General features: G+C 31.8%; 1 protein-coding gene across 3 annotated transcripts in view; it reads left to right on the top strand.

Annotated features, from left to right (window-relative positions):
* The window catches only part of LOC136034465 (importin subunit beta-1-like), an 81,560-nt gene that overhangs the window by 36,393 nt on the left and 27,210 nt on the right, over positions 1-17,957 (top strand). For all 3 annotated transcript variants that reach the window (XM_065715653.1, XM_065715656.1, XM_065715655.1), the window contains exons 11-14: positions 743-850; positions 2,050-2,193; positions 8,051-8,271; positions 10,150-10,317. In XM_065715653.1, the coding sequence (XP_065571725.1) occupies positions 743-850; positions 2,050-2,193; positions 8,051-8,271; positions 10,150-10,317 (641 nt within the window). The remainder of the gene's footprint in view (positions 1-742; positions 851-2,049; positions 2,194-8,050; positions 8,272-10,149; positions 10,318-17,957) is intronic.

Below are 17,957 nucleotides of genomic sequence, written 5' to 3'. Positions count from 1 at the left end.
TTCATGTTCTTTGTCACCGTAGCGTGAATCATCAAAATATCACTAATTTAAAATTAACCATCTTGGTCGTGGACATATAGTTGAAACTTACCGCAACCTTAAGTAGAAGTACAATGATCGTCAAAAGAATGAACATACTGATTTCTTGCATAAAACCTTGGTTTTCAAGTGGGAAAGGGCAAATGCATTTTCAAAATCTGTGGGGGGGGGAGGGGACAACTTTGTAGTTTCTCAATTTAGTTAGTGATTTTTATCTACGACTATAAAAGCTATCTTTAAATAAATTATTTGTGATACCCGAGGCTCTTTGTGGTTCTTTTTTTTCTCCTTAGTTTTTACCCCCCCCCCTCTTCTTGGGGGTACAATTATCTTCCTTAAAAAAATTTCAAAAAATTCGTTTGCTTTGTTTTGATATTAAATACTCGATTTTTTATTTATTTGTTGAGTGTAGTAAAGGAAATGACAAAGGAGGATGTAATCAGTTTCTCAAAGCAAACACATAAACAGATATTGTCCAAAAATCCTGGGGAGGGGAGAGTAAGGTTAGGGGTTTGAATGACATTCAAGAGGGCTGAATTAAATGGAAGATGAAAAAGTAAAGGGTGAGTGAGGTAATTTTTCCCTTCCAAATTGACGCCCTGTTTGTGAACGGCTAGTAAAGTTTTTTTTTTTTTTGCTATGATAAATTTTTTGTTCTTTTTATGAAAAATTTTTTTTTGTTTATTTTTTTTTGTTTTTTTAGGTTTGTCGAGCGGCTATTGGGATCATCAGTGATATTTGTCGTGCAATGCATGCGAAGGTTATTCCATACTGCAATGACATTATGAGCGCCCTCGTGGAAAGCCTAAACGTAAGTTCTTTAAGTCTTTTTTTCCTTTCTTCTGGGATTAAAATGCTAGTGGATTGCCGACGACCGGTAGACAGTAGACAATATGGACGTTTATGCATCAAAAACAACAAAAGAAAAATTAAGACTAGCGGACAAATGGTTAATATACACAGGAAAATTAATAAGGCAAATCGCAAAGCTTAAGGTTGTGCGAAAACCAACATATGACGCAAATTAAATAACTCAGTAAGTACCGTAATAAAAATGTTAATGCAACAGCACAAACACATAAAAAAAAAGAGACAGAAGGAGAAAAGGAAGATTGTTTTCCTAAATTAGTGACTAATATAGACCAGGACTTGAATGAGGCCTTAACCCTACTCATCCATACAATCACATAGGTCAAACAGCATAGCCACACACAATCAACCATAAAGAATAATCCATGGACAGGCAGTCATGTCGTCAATAAGTATAAGTCGTCATTTACCAAACAATAGAAAAAGTAATAAAGACAAATAATTCAGAGGCAACAACCCAACACAAGGGCTCATCAGGAGAATACACTGGCCTATAGGGTTTCGCCACTTTAAATTCTCTACCCAGCCAAGTGTTGTGGCTACCACAGAATATCCATGGCATCCCCGTGTCAGGTATCACCCCCAAAATACATGCCTATGAAAAAGAACAGCAAATGTAAAACAACCAAGTAACACCAAAACAAGCTTATCCTGTTAATATATCCCTCTTTTTAGCAACAATAGGTAAACTAAATATGATAAAATTTACCAAATCACAAATATTAACACATTGCAAAAAAAATTAATGAACTATATATATATATATATATATATATATATATATATATATATATATATATATATATATATATATATATATATATATATATATACACTGTGATATAACACTGTGGGAGATAACTCAATGATAGAAGTATCGCTGAAAAGATAGCATGCCGGTAGCATATTGACAATTTTGATTGTCAGTATCAACCTTTAAACTGACTAAGGGCAAAAGGCATGTTACCAGAGCCAAAAGATTTTCGTTTTCTTTCTTGTACCTTGTCTCTTGTTTTTCTCATGTTTTCGCTTTTGTTTTTTCATTTTTCTCTTGATCTTCTCTTTGATCTTGTTTTTCTCTTATTTTTCTCTTGAATTTTTTCTCGTTTCCTGAGGTGAACTTAAGCCGTTTTTTTCTAGAACGTGAATGCTAATGCTCTGTTGAAGCCTGAAATTCTTACCGTTTTTGGAGACATTGCTTTGGCTATTGGGGCAGAATTTAGAATTTATTTAGAAGTTGTTCTTACCACACTTTACCAGGCATCCCAGGCTAAGGTCGATAGGGTAAGTTTTTCAGTTTATTTTTTTTTAATTTTTCAGTTGCGCTTTGGACCGCCCGGAGAATGTTGCACCGTATGCTACTCGACACTTTCTGTAGCTAAAGAGGCTGTTATATTTTTTTATTTTTTTGTCGTTTTCTGTAATTATCCCCAAAGCCAAAAAGGCTGTCGGGCAACAGCTCTAAAAAAGAAAAAAATATGAAGCCTATACGCTTTTATAAGGACTTAAAAACATTTTGTCCCTCCTAAATACAAAATTATGATTTCTCCTTCCCACACACAAAATAAAGGTTCCAAGTTTTGGGTTTTAAATAAGTCAAAATCGCTGAAATAGTATATTCGACTTTCAAGGTATTTCTAAAAAGAAAAGTGGTTGGTATCAGCGATGATTCGTTGATACTTGTTAATATGTACAAACGTAGCTGTTAGTGTAAACTAGTTTTACTATTAATATTTTTACTATTATTAGTAGCTATAGTATAAACTCTATAAACTATTTTTTATAGATAAATATCTTCCTTAAAACTGTCAACTAATGTGTAATAATAATAATAATTGATAAGTATGTGTATTTTTTCATACAGAAATAATTTTTTTCTATGAATTTTATGTGTTGGCATCAAATTTTTTTTTAAAGAAGTCTTCAGCGCGATTGCTCTTGTAAGGGAACTCAAATCAGTTGTTTTGGTGTTCCCACCGAAGTAACTATTAGTAACTGTGACCTATGTTGATCTGTTGCGATAGTTATAGTTTGTTAATATTGGTGGTGGTTTTTATCTGTTTTTAGTTTATTTTAGTTTTTTTAATCTTTGTCTCTTCTGCTCTGAAGACGCCTCTCGTTTTATTCAGGCGAAATATCCACGCTGTTTAAATTTTTATCTTTACTCTACTGGCCGTAGTCTCGTTTGTTTATTTCTTCTCTAAGTTTTCTCTCTTTTTCTTTGTCATTGGGCCAGTTAGGCTTTAAATTCTTTCACTTGTCCTTATTGTAATCAGTTGCAATTACTTATTGAACAGGCGCGATTATTGTGCTCTATTGAACAGCATTTGGAAAGGCAAATTGATTTTGGGCGAGTAATTTGAAAATCGAAGAAATATTCAAGTCTAGTAATCTTAAACGCCTCCGTCGTTCCTATTATACCAACAATTATAGTTGAAAATTAGAAAAAAACATTCTTTGATTTAAAAAAATTTTACGGGTCTTTTGAATATCCTGATAGATAAATACACCAACAATTTTCTGTTTAAAGAAGAACGAATTGCAGCTCATCGAGCTCTAAGGCACAATAATCAGATAATTAATTGTAAATGGTTTAAATAAGTGCTTTTGATCACAATTCGATAATTTTAATAGGCCATTGAATGTTAAAAATTACAAAAATTAATTGCAATAAGCTTATCGAACACACGGCATGTTGACAAATAAAATATAAATTGAGGTGGTAAATTCGAAATCTAAGGTGAATTAATGACATTTTGCTGGGTGACATTTTGACATGGGTGCTCCAAAAGTGGACGAAGATTTACTAGATGTTTTCAGAGAATTTGCCAACGGATTATTCTAAGTACCCGGCTGACTGACTAAGTACTAGGCTGTATCTGGCCAATAATTCGTTTTCGTTTTTACTGTCTTTGATACTTTAGATGAATAACACTGACAGTTGGTTAATAAAGTATAGAGAGTATTAAAGTTTTATATTTGAGAATGCTGTCAAAAAAGCGCTATTTGAAATCGACAAAAAAAGACACGAATCAAACGCTAAAGGAAAAAAAAATATCGGCATGATCCCGTAATTCCCAACGTCGGGTGATGGTCCCTCCAGTTAGGCATGGCAATATTTTCGTAGATCATAGGCAGGACTTGCACCCTTTGTCTGACTAACTTTAGAGCCTAGTTTTGATTAAATAAAAAAAAACAAGTTTTTTTAACTGAAAGTAAGAAGCGACATTTAATTGTTTAATTGTTTAGTTTATAGCTTTTAATTGTTTTAAAAAGTAGAATTGTGGCAAAGAGTCAAACTTTCGCGTAAAGAGCGAGAGATTGCGAAGGGGACAACCCATTTCATATACGGTGTAATTTCTGTTCGTTTTAAGTTTTAATATCGCTCCTTACTTTCAGCTAAAAAAACCTTGTTTTATTTTTATTTAATTTCTGAATATTTTTGAATCAATGAATGTTAAATTTTGGTTCTCTGCAGAGGAATAATTAACACGAAATTTGCATTTTTTTTCTTTTTTTTTGGCTAAATGGCTTTCTCATAATTTTGATCGAATGATTTTGAGAAAAAAGAGCGGGGAGGAAGCCTAGTTGCCCTCCGATTTTTTGGTTAATTAAAAAGGCAACTAGAACTTTTAATTTTTTACGAATCTTTTTATTAGTAAAAGATATACGTAACTTATAAATTAGCTTACGTATAGAACTTTTCTATTCTCATATTTTTATTACATATATGGGGGGTTCGCCCTCTCGTCGATACCTTGCTCTTTACACTAAAGCTGAGATTTTGTCCCAGTTCCATAAGAATGACCTCTGAATCACAAAGGCCGTAGAATAAATAGTTGAAATTACTAAAAATACTTTAGCGTAAAGAGTGAGGTATAACGAGGAGGTAAACCCCTCGTATGCTTAATAATTTTTGTTCGTTTTAAGTTTTAATGCTGTTCCTTACTTTCAGTAGTAAAAACTTTTCATATTTATTTTTTCATTGTTTTTTCAAATAATGCTAGAAAATCCTCCGCCCCTTCATTGAAATTTTCTTCCCCCATGAGAAGTTTCTCCATGGAAATATCCTCCCACGAACCCCCTCCCCCCTCAACTCTCCCCCCTAAACAAAAAAAATCCCCTGAAAACGTCTGTACCCTTCCCAGTAACCATTACTATATGTAAACACAGGTCAAAGTTCGTAACTTGTAGCCCCTCCCACGGGGAATGCGAGGGAGTTAGTCGTCCCTTTAAGACCTGGTTATTGGGTTTTTCGACTATGGTGAATAAAATGGCTATCTCAGAATTTTGATCCGGTGACTTTTGGGAAAAAATGAGCGTGGGAGGGGGTCTAGGTGCCCTCCATTTTTTTGGTCTCTTAAAAAGGGCACTATAACTTTTAATTTCCGTTGGAATGAGCCCTCTCGCAACATTCTAGGATCACTCAGTAGATACGATCACCCCTGGGAAAAAAAAACAAACAACCACGCATCCGTGTTTTTTCTTCTGGCAAAAAATGCGAAATTCCACTTTTTGTAGATAGGAGCTTGAAACTTCTACAATAAGGCTCTCCGATACGCTGAATGTGATGGTGTGATTTTCGTTAAGATTGTATCACTTTTAGGGGGTGTTTCCCCCTATTTTCTAAAATTAGGCAAATATTCTCAGGCTCGTAACTTTTGATGGGTATAACTGATCTTGATGAAACTTATATATTTAAAATCAGCATTAAAATGCGATTCTTTTGATGTAACTATTGGTATCAAAATTCCATTTTTTAGAGTTTCGGTTACTATTGAGCCGGGTCGCTCCTTACTACAGTTCGTTACCACGAACTGTTTGAAAAATATATTTTTCATGTTATATGAAATATGACTAATTTATTAAAATATTTTTAATAAAAAATATGACTAAAGGACAACCTAAAAAAACCAAGTTAATTGCCCCTGAGCTTCTTGTAGGTGAAAACATGTAAAATTTTGAATAACAAAATTAATGTATTACGAGGAGGGGGCGTTAAGATTTTTGAAATGCCTGGGTGGGGTATGGTCCGAAATTGATTGGGAATTGCTTTGCTAACCCTAACACGGCTACATTATGACTTCAAAATTTCAATTTAAAAGTTAGGCCTGTCCTCTGTTTTTTAAAGGCGCAACCAAAATAGTATCTAGTAATTTGTTCCAAAGTTGAATAAAATCTAAAAATATAACCAGTTTTTAACTGGACATTTATTGAGTCGAAAAGCAATGTAGCACCTGATTAAATATATTATTAAATTAAAATTCAATTAAACGTATCGTAATGACCTTCATCGTTTTTTGGGGATGTTGTAATGAATTCAGAATATGTTTTATGCTATTTTCATCTAAAACTTCTTGCGTTTGTGCCTCTTTTCTCAGTTACAATGTTGCTACCTTTTCATAATGCAGTTATCTGCATTTGAAATAATAATCAAGAGCCCATTTCAACTTAATACATTTGGAAATTTATCCTATAAAGTTGCTATAATTTGTGCTTTTTTCAGTTACCCTTTATCTCCTAAAAGCGTTTACCTCATAAAAAAAATTAAATTATTTGTATCGTAAGTACCCTTTTTTTCTTGTTGGTGTTGTAATAAATTGAGGAAATGTGTTATAATATTTTTATGTGAAACTGCTTGCGTTTGTGTATCTGTACCAGTTACAATGTTGCCACCTTCTCATAGTGCAGTATTCTGCACCTTAAATAATAATCAAGATTACATTTTGACAAATATATTTCGAGATTTGTTCTATATTTCGCCCGAAGTTGCCTATTTTTCGTGTTTTTTTGGTTGCTGTCTACCCCCTAAGAGAGTTTACAATCGAAAAATTGAATTATTTGTATGATTATTACATTGGTTTTGGGGATTATAATGAATTGAGGAAATGTATTATGATATTTTATTTTTAATCTAAATCTGCTAGCGAAACAATGTTTAAAAAATATTTATTTCGAGATTGACGAAGGGACCTTAGTAGTCAACAAGCGTCGTTAATTCTTAAATAAATAATAAATAAATATCCTGTATTGTCCCCAAAAGTTACATATATTTCATGCTTTTTTTCAAAAAAATTTGCCTTCTATCCCCTAATAGTTACCCTGTTTTTTAACTATGACCCTGACCATTTATTTTAATCCTTCACAGTTTCTGAATGTTTGAATCGGTGGTATAGCTGGTATAACTGATGCCTGGGTATAACTGCTGGTGGTATAACTGGTGGCCGAGCCACGACTCTTTTATATGTGCCCTCTTACCCGTACAGAAACATTTTTGTATAAAGAGATATTTATTGTAACGAAAAAGCGACAACAACAATACAACAGGCCACTGTGAGGCAAAAAAAGAAGAAAAACTTGCCTGAGGGGGGCCACAGAAGAAAACACACACAAGAAAAAAAAAATGTCCGCCACAAACCTCCCAATCAGCACCACAAACCTTACCAAATAGTATACATTTACCGATGATGGAAATTTAATACAAATAAATATAAAGCGAACACCCACCTTAAAATAACTTACATATATGTTATTATATTTTATAATTACTTAATTAAATACATAAATATTACACTACCTTTTTTGAAAAACTGTACCTCTCTTTGGGTTAAATTATCAAATATACTAATGGGCACTCTTGCAAATTCCATTTTGAATCTTTAAAGGAACCTAAAAGTTACGCCTTGTTCCTTATTATTTATCTAATAGAACTAATATCAAAATATACCATTCCAAATAAATACTTACCGGATAAATAATCAATAAAAATGTTGAATTCTCAATCACTGTGACCGCGATGAAAATGCTCTTTTCTACAGCTTCTTCTATTTGTTATTGGTAAAGTCAAAAATGAATTACAAATAAATATAAAAAAAAAAAAAATTTCGGGATTCGTCCTTTATTCCCCCCCGAAAAGACGTCTACATTTCTTGCTTTTTCCAAATTTGTACTCTATTTCCTGAAAGAATTTATCTAATAAAAAAATTGAATTATTTGGGTCGTAAGTACCATGGCTGTTTTTCCTTTTGGGTATTGCAATGAATCGAGCAAATGTATATGGAGACGTACTCAGCTTAGGTTTTACACGTCTCCCTAAGTGTTGAAACCGTATGTAATCAAGTTTGTTTTTCTATCTTTTTAGTCAGATTATGATAACATCGAGTATTTAAATCGACTGAGGGAAAGCTGTGTAGAGACTTACGCAAGTATTGTTCAAGGTTTAAGAGAAGAGATGGGAGCACCGACACCCACCTTTCAAATGCTTTATGCCCATGTTCCTTTTATTGTTGAATTTCTGGCGTCTATTGCCCAAGACCCAGATAGGGTTGATTCGCTTATTCATGTTGCGGCTGGACTTGTAGGGTAAGTTGTTCACCTTTCCCAGCTTTTTTAAAACTAAAAACATGGTTTAGATAGCCATATTTTTGATTTTCTAATATATATATATATATATATATATATATATATATATATATATATATATATATATATATATATATATATATATATATATATATATATGGCCAAACCTCATCTGGGGTTGATTCATTTACCACCGCTGCGCCTGAACTTACACACACATATATATATATATATATATATATATATATATATATATATATATATATATATATATATGGCCTATATATATATACATATATATATATATGTATATATGTATATAAATTAATATGGATTCTCATTCTAGCTTGTCTTCTAATTATATATTGATAATTATTAATCGTTTAATTAGTTATAAAAAGAAATCTAACTCTAATAATAAGACTTTTTGCTAGAGCTTCCTTCCACATTTCATTATAAGTTCGTCGTTCATTTTCAGGGGGTAGCAGGACTTTTATGCTTCGTTATTTTTTTACACGAGAAAATGCTAGGTATAACATACCATGATTAAAAACAGAAGAACTAAGGTCGACATCAACAAATTCAAAAGTATGGCCATGCGACTCATGTGTAGTCACTGCAAATGTGGATGAAAGTGGAATTTGATGTCTTTAAGTAGTACATCCAAGTTGACCTTTACTAGAGTCCACTGTAACTTGAGATATATGAACTTCTTTTCCTGATTTTTTCCCCAGTAACTATATTTGCCTTAATTGTGTTGTTATATAATTTAGTAACAATAAGGCAGGCCCTAGTACACATCCCTTTTGAAATATCCAAGTTAGGCAAAAGCATAACTATCGTATTTTTCTTTGTTTTTAAGTCATGCGGTGGTAAATCTGCTGTTTCAATTGAATTAAGGAATTCTGGAGTAAATTCGATTCCTTCTTCTTCTTTATCTTTTACAGAATCGTAACTTTTATACGATTTATACTCTCCTGGGGAGGGGGTGATAGACAATTTTTGTGTTTATTTTATTAACTTCTTTGTTAAATGAATCCTAAATAACTCAATCCTTAATTAAAGACCCTGTTTAGACAAACATTCTCTAAATATTTCCTCAATTAAATTGGCACTGGAAGATACAAATATTTTTGCAATTACCAGTTTTTGGCTCTTTGCGCAATTTAATGTCCTGTCATACCGCCTTTTCAAAGATATTTGATTTTTGAACGTAGTCCGATTTCGAACAATTATATGTACTTAGCTTCAATCTTTTGGTTTTATTTTTTAAGGTTTTTGAATTGTAATCCCTTATCAAAATTTTCGTTTTTGGGCCTTCCTACTGACATTATATAACTGTTTGCGTTCATACCTATAAGCTTAATCACGTAGCGAGTTGATTTTGTCTAAGAAAAAAAAAACAAAAACTTATTTTCAAATTTTCAGGTATTTTGCTTGATTGAATTACAACATAAAATTATTGCTCAGGCACCGCAAATATTTTTGCAACTTACATAGTAACTTCAGTGATCCTGAAGTAATCTTGAAAGATCCTGAAGATTCAGCTAATGTAAACTTATCCATACATGAAAATATTCAGTTTTTCTACAGAAGTATGACAAGTATGATAACGTCGTTGCAATACTGTTTTGTATAAAATTGAAGTCACTCAAATAAATTTTGCTTCTCCAAAATTAGGGTTCTTAACGAGTTTTCTCAAACTTTTGACCTATCTAGATTTTTTTTTTTTAGTCAGAATATCCTAGGATAGGATGCCAATTTTCCCGAAAAATATGCTACCACTTTCGAGAAAAAAAAATAAATACATAAACACATACATACATACACAATTATTGCTGACTTAAAAGATAGTACATGTATATATTTTCATTTTAGGGATCTTTGCAATGTCTTTGGTTCAGGAGCAGCCAATGCATTAGATATACCTCCAATTCAAGAGCTACTTGGTGAGTGTCGTCGTTCAAAGAACACCAAAATAAAGAGCACAGCACATTGGGCCACCAAGGAACTGAAGAAAAGTAAATCAGCGGTTCCTGCGAGTTGGTCAGTAATTGATTAATCACTGATTCTAGCTTGAGTTCATTGACTTATTTTTAGGATTGTTGCTTTCCATGAGTAATATCAAAGAGGATATTTTCTAGAATTCATTGTAAAAAGTATGGTTTAGTTTATTGGTTTGCCTGTGATATATTTTAGTGAGGCAATCACATTTCTGGAGAGACACACACACATATATTTATATATGTATATAATAACTCCGCCTTTTAAAGAGCTGATTAATTTTATAAGCCCCTATTTGAAATTAAGACCAATAAGAATAGTGACAATTTTTGAAGTCATAAGATTTGTAATTCTAGACAGACAAATAATTCCGCTTCTTTAAGACTTTTTTGATTTTGCAAACTCTTGTGTAAATTTTTGACTAGTAAAAAGCGCAAAAAAAATTGGAATTACATGATTTGTAAGCCAATTATACTTTGACCTTAGCTTGGTAATACGGGACCCAGAGATCGAATCACTCTGCAGCAATGCACTACAGGGCCAACGCAGGGACCTTAGTAGTCAAGAAGCGTCGTTAATTCTATACCTATACAATCATACTTTTATAGAGAAAATAACTCCCCCTTTTAATGACAAGATTGATTATACAAGTTTTGGAGTCACAAGATATTTTTTCAAGTCAATTTTCTGTTTCTCTTTGGCAATATAACGTAATTACCACTCATTTCTTAATATTTTCCTCTTTGTTAATCCAGCTGTGAGGATAGCTTTAATCAATTTCTTTTCAATTTATATCCGATACATTTTAATGTTGGATTCTTATCCTAACTGCTAAATAATCGGAAAGGTTAATTACTTTTCTGTTAATTTAATGATGATTTTTGTTAAGGCTGATAAAATTTAGTTAAAAAAGTAACTCAATTGTAAAACAGTATAAGAAGCAATTATGGCTTGAAGTAGTATTAGTACAGAGTTTAAAACATTTCCAGTACAAGATGAGTACTCTTTTAATTTACGCACATCCTCCTTTTGTCAAGTACTGATAAGACAAAAATTTGCCTAAATTTTTAATTACTAAGTTTGCCAAAGAAATTGAAAGGTTATTTCTGCTATTTAGCCAGTAATTAGTTAAAAAATTATTTAAATCAAGATTGGCTGATTGACTCGTATTTTCCTTACTCAAGGTCATTATGCTTCCCTCCCCAAAAAAATCAAGCTTTATCCTGTATGAATATCTTTGAGGTTTAAAGCGTTTGCACTTTCAAGGCGGAGTCACGAAACTCCGTCAAATCAGTTTCTCGAATTGGTTCTGATTGAAATTTTTTTTTAAGTTTTTTTTCTAAATTCTAAGTTTTTTTTTTATAAATGATGTTTCTTCGGGTACCCAAGAGATAAGAATGACGTCATACATTGTACAAAACGTGTTGTATTCAAACAATATTTTTCATTTGTATAAAATATACCCCGAGGACGAACCGAGAAAAGGTACCAAGTTAATGGCCTTTTAAGCATTCTAAGATTTTTTTTTGTATAAATGATGTTTCTTCAGGTACCCAAGAGATAAGAATGACGTCATACATTGTACAAAACGTGTTGTATTCAAAGAATATTTTTTATTAGTCTGAAATATACCTAGAGGACGACCCGAGAAAAGATACCAGGTTAATAGCCTTTTAAGTATCCTTTAGGTGAATACGCGTGAAATTTTGAATAACAAATTTTAAATTTCGCGAGGGGGCATCAGGGTTTTAGAATTACCTAGGTGGGGCATGGCCCAAAATCAGTTGGGAACTGCTGGTATAGGGGGAGGAGTGTGTGAAGTTTTCAGCCCCTTTTTGTATTCTTCATTGTATCCCTTCTTTGCTGCTGTATCACCTTACGAGCCTCTAAAAACAGCACATAACTTGATTGGCTCATATATTTCATATATTTTTGGCGCTCTTCATGGTAGCTTGCTCTTTCTAGGCAAAACACTTCAGAGACGCGGAACTCAAAAGAAAGTCTTAGTGAAAAACACTTTTTTCTTCTTTTTTTTAAGTTAAATATGTCTTAGAGCGGATCGGACTTTCCGAAAATCGTACCTGGATATGTTCTGCTTTTTTTGGCAAACTGTTAAGAAGTTAAAGATTCATTTTATAGAGTGAATTGACCGTGTGGAAAATCGTACCTGAATATGTCTTTCTTTCCTTTTTTTTTGTGTGAGTAAGTTCTTTTTTTTTAGATGCTAGAATTTCCGAGATTTCATTTTAGGGATTGCTACAAATTTTGTATGCGGATTAGGATTTTATTTCTGTGTTTAACAATAATAACAATCACACTAGGAAACTTATCTGTAACAGATAGTTTTCGCTCAATTAATTTATTGTTAACAGCTTCTCTTAGGCTAAATTTGAGTACGTGGTTAAATTATCCTTTGTCCTATAACTTATAGGTTGCGTTTTGGTTAAATGTGGGTATTTTGGGTTTGTTTTTCGGAAACAATTTGAACAGTTTAAGCAAAAATTCTGATGTGTCCTTCTATACTAACTTAAAAATTGTTATCGGATTTGGTGTCTCATGGCTTATTTAAGTATTTTTTGTTTTATTTTTAATTAATTTTGTTTCTTCTTATTTTTTTTACATTTATTCTAAAATAGTATTTATAACTATTATCCACAGTTTGCGGTTTTGAATAATGTTGGTGTTTTGGATACTTTTTTTTTCAGAATCAATTTTAGCAATTTAAGAAGGTATTCTAATGAATTTTTGTATGCTCATTTCAACATATAGTTGTTTTTTAGTGCCTCAAGGTTTATTTGTATGTCTTTATTTTTTTTTATAGACTATTTTAATTTCTTTTAATTTAGTTTTTTCATTTTTTAAAAATTATTTTAACCAATTTATTTTTTGATATTGCCATTTTGAATTTTTATTTTTGATGAATTCTTGGACAAAATACAAAAAAAAAACGAAAAAAAATCACATGTAAAACCATGGGAAATAAACACAAATGCAGAGTTCATGTCCAAATAAAGCTAAAAAGCTAAAAATATTAGAATTTTATCTTTTAGATCGTTGAACCATAAATATGCTGTTCCTAATCACATGCAAAACTACTCACTTATTCGTCTTCTACAAGAAAATAATTGAAATGTTTACAAATGTTTTCTAAAATTGTTTGGTCTGCTAAACTCAAATATGTGTGGATATTTCAAGGAACTCCTTTCTTGAAACAAATACCTTTTAGTTTTTGCAAAAAAAAAGGGTGCTTGAAAAAAATAATTACAGTCATTGGTTTACTTTACCATACAAACCTGCATTCGAATGCAGGACTTACCAAAAAAAGAAATGTAAAACCCCCATATTTTCGAAAAACAGACTTTGAAATTTATATGAGAAAATCGTGGATAATGGACAATGTTCTGGTTACATTTTTGAATTCAGTATAAAAATAAAGTTATTTTGTGATTACCCGTTTTAGATGATAAATCAAAGAGCTCAATTTTGTTCCTTCATGAATTAGCTCAAATATATGAATTTAGAATATAAACCACTATAAGTAGCTTACTCCTTATGACCTTTATAATTTGCTTGTCTAATTTAGCTTCCTTTCGTATTAGACCTAAGATTTAAATATGAGCCCTAATATACTCGGAATTCTCTTTCATGTTATAGGGTCGATAACGACCCTATAACGTCGATAACGACCCTATAACGTCGATAATTGATATTTTCTGTTTATTTTCTTTATATGATTCTAATGCCTATTGCGCTCGATAAAATCATGTGAATTGTTTCTATCTCCCCCTGTCAATCAAAAAGGTTAAGTATTTTTATAACCTTTGTTTTAATCGATTTTCCTCAAATCACCAACTTCTGTTTTTCGGACCACTTTTGAATGTTCCATTACTTCGAATTTTACCAGTATATGGAGTTCTAATGACTGTGAAATAATACAACACAACAATACCCCCCTTTTGTTTAAATAAAGGAACATTGACCGGCCCTGCAAAAAGTATAGAACAAACACTATTATACAAGATAGTGCAGTGGTAGCACAACACTTGCCTGTGGGAACTTAGATTTGAATCGTGACAAAGTTTGTCTTATAGAAAACTAGAGGTTTTTTATTCAAAGAAGGCTAAGAACTTGTTTGTAAAATAGATTTAAAAGTGGAAATTAATTTGTTTTTATTGAGGATATGAATATATTCTCGGCCTTGTATAACTCGTTTCTCAACTCGCCGACTTTTTTCATTTATTCGTTTATAATAGGTCAATTTGATATTGAACCGATTTTCACCCCTCGCTTTCACATTCATAGATTCTCGAGACTAAGATCTATACTTTCTAGTCCATTTTGAAAACGAATTAAGTTTTTTTTAAATTTATTTTGTTATTTCCTGGTCATCAGTTAGTTAGTATGTTGCTACCGTATTTTATTTATGGGAATGTAGAATAACTGGGAAGTATCCATGGAATTTATTTTTGGGTTTTAGCCATTAAAAAATTTAAGATTTTTTTTTACCTTCCCTAATGAGGAAGAAGTTGAGACAAGCGGGAACAGCTATTTGTTCGTAGTTGAGAATAAAAAAAAGTTTAAGAAATTTTGAAAAAAAAGGGAAGCTTTAGAGTACTCTATTCTTAATTTTAGAAAAGATGGTTTTTCTCCCTATGCATTTTGCTAAAGTTAATTTGACTAATTGATTTAATTTAATGATGTTAAATGAATTCCACATAGAGGAAAGAATAGAACTGTTTAGAGTTTTTGGATTTTATTTTTATTTTCTAATTCTGTGTTTTCTCAATCGGATTGTGATGGGAGGTAAATTAATAATTAATTGGTGAAATTAATGGTTAGATTAATAATTAATTAATAGTTAATTATGATAAATTAAAAATATTAATGATTTATTAATTAATAATAAATCAAAAATATTAATTATTAATTTAATAATTAACTTATTAAATAATTAATAAGTTATAATTAATTGGACTCTTCTCTTTGTTTGCCTGCTAGTTTTATTTTCTCAGTTTGTAAGGGGTATTTTCTGGTTCATCTAAAAAAAAAAAAAAAAAAAAAAAAAAAAAAAAAAAAAAAAAAAAAAAAAAAAAAAAAAAAAAAAAAAAAAAAAAAAAAAAAAAAAAAAAAAAAATTTCGTTTATGTATTTTTTGACGTAATTATTTTAAGCTGATATGATTCGAATTTTTTGTGCACACAATTACTCCTCAATCTCTATTTTTATGAAATTCACTCAGGAGTTTATTCTGAGTTTTGTAAATCATTCAAACTTCATTCATTATATCATTTTCATCAACTTACAGTACTTGGCGTAAGAGACAATTACAAAAGTTCCATCTTTAGTTCAAATTTAAACGATATTTCACGCCAGGGATGTACACAGAATGAGGGGTTAGGGAACCGCCCTTCCCAAATCCCGAATTTTCCGATTATAAAGGCGTCTTTTGTTCAAATTTTCAAACAAAATTTGCTTTTTTATTATTCCTCCCGGAAAGAGGTTCGGACAAAGGTGGGGGTGACTATATGTTTGCGGTTCATATCAATCAATCATCAATCAATTTATTAGTACTAAAGCACTTACAAACGTAAAAAAGTTATTTGGCCCAAGAAGTTTTGCTTGTTATGGGCAATACAATAATTAAGCACTAGAAAAACTATAAATAATACCCCTAATCAAACAGTACATATGAAATAAAGATGTAGGAGAATAGACATTAGCAAACAGTAAAAAAAAAAACAACAACAAAAAAACTGGTAGTATTTATAATAAAAGGAATAATAGAAACCAGGAAAGTAGAGAAACAGGAAAGACCAAGTTGGCATTAGAACTTCAAAAAACAAAAACAAACAGAAAACAGAAAAAACAAATAAATAAGGATTTAAAAGTTAGGAAAATCCCTGAAAATAATTTTAAAAAGAATAGGAGAGAGATACATCAGTTGGGAAAGAATTCCAAAAAGGAGAAACAATAGGAAAAGAGTGAACAGAAAGTAAAACAAAGGAGAGAGAAATTACTAAACTGGAAAGACCCGACAAAAACTGCCTTTGCTGAAAGAAATAGAGGGACATACGGAGGGATGGAGTTGCATAAATAGAATTTATTGATGGACAGGAGACCTCTGAGCGCTGTAGATGACCGTTTGGGTAAAATAAATCTGCGAGAAAAACTACGTAAAAAAGAAGCGTAGTCTACGCATATGTGTAAACTACGCATATGAACCGCGATTTCCAATTTCCAATTGAGTAAGCCCCCTTCAAAGTCTGTACGACTACCCTTCCCATAAAACGATTTTTTTTTTGTTAAAAATTCCACCTTCAGATTCAGCTTATCAGAGAACCCCTACGAGACCTTTTTTGTCTTATGATCTTTATTCAGGTTTTGCTTTTTTACTCTGTTCAATAGCTTTAGTCCTCATTGAAGTTCCCTTGTCTCTGTCTACAACCCCTGTAAGATTGAAGTTCCCTTTCCTTTAAGTACAACCCCTATAAGATTGAAGTTCCCTTGTCTCTGTCTACGACCTCTGTAAGATTGAAGTTCCCATGTCTTTGTCTACAATCCAGTAAGATTGAAGTTCCCTTGTCTCTGTCTACAACCCCTGTAAGATTAAAGTTCCCTTGTCTCTGTCTACGACCCCTGTAAGATCGAAGTTCCCATGTCTTTGTCTACAACCCCTGTAAGATTGCAAGTTCCCTTGTCTCTGTCTACAACCCCTGTAAGATTGAAGTTCCCTTCTCTCTGTCTACAACCATGTAAGATTGAATTCTCTTGTTTCTGTCTACAACCTCTGTAAGATTCAGTTGGTTCAGTTTCGGGTCACATATCAACACAGTTAATCTTCAAAAAAAAATTTTGGTGTAAATTCGGCCCATTTTCAGGCGTCTTTTGCTGCATTAGCAAACTTATGACGAACAATTGTCCAGTTCGGGTTCTTTTCTGAAATCTTAAAAAAACAGCACCTTTTTTGAGCTGCTTTTGTTTCAATTTGTACAGGAAGGAGGAATTTTGCTTGGAAATAACTAGTACTCTGTAAACAATTTTTTTTTTCAAACTGGTTTTTTAGAGGGGGGGGGAGGGCTTTTCATTAATTTTCTGTCCAATTTCAGAGTGGAATAAATTTGTGAATTTTGCTGAAATTTAAAGCTTTTTTTGGCTGATCAGAAGGTTGCTTATTTGAAAGGCATGAAATGAGCTTTGAAACATAAAAAAGGCGTAGAAAATACGTTCTTAAAGACAAAAGCCAATTTCACTTAGTTAGTATTGGATACGTTTTATTTCCAAAGAAAGTGTTTTCGCAAATATTGAATTGTGAAAAAGATATTGAAACAAAAATATCTTCGTTTTGTGGGTGATATTTTTACAGTATATAGTTCCTCAAAAGTAGTTTCTTGAAGAAGAACATTGCTGAAATTTAAAGTTTTATTATTATAATTTTTTTTTTGCTGATCCGAAAGCTGCTTATTTGGAAGGCATGAGATGAGCTTTGAAACATAAAAAAAAATGGTAGAAAATACGCTATTAAAGACAAAAGCTATTTCCAAAGAAAATGTTTTCACAATTATTAAATTGTGAAAAAGATATTGAAACACAAATACCTTCGTTTTGTGGGGGATATTTTACAGTGTAGAGTTCCTCGAAAGTGTATGAAAGCTTGTGTTGAAGAAGCAGTTGATAATAATTATT

Source organism: Artemia franciscana, chromosome 13 (genome assembly GCF_032884065.1).
Source record: "Artemia franciscana chromosome 13, ASM3288406v1, whole genome shotgun sequence".
Classification (NCBI taxonomy): Eukaryota; Metazoa; Arthropoda; class Branchiopoda; order Anostraca; family Artemiidae; genus Artemia; species Artemia franciscana.
This window is presented reverse-complemented; position numbering and strand designations above follow the sequence as displayed.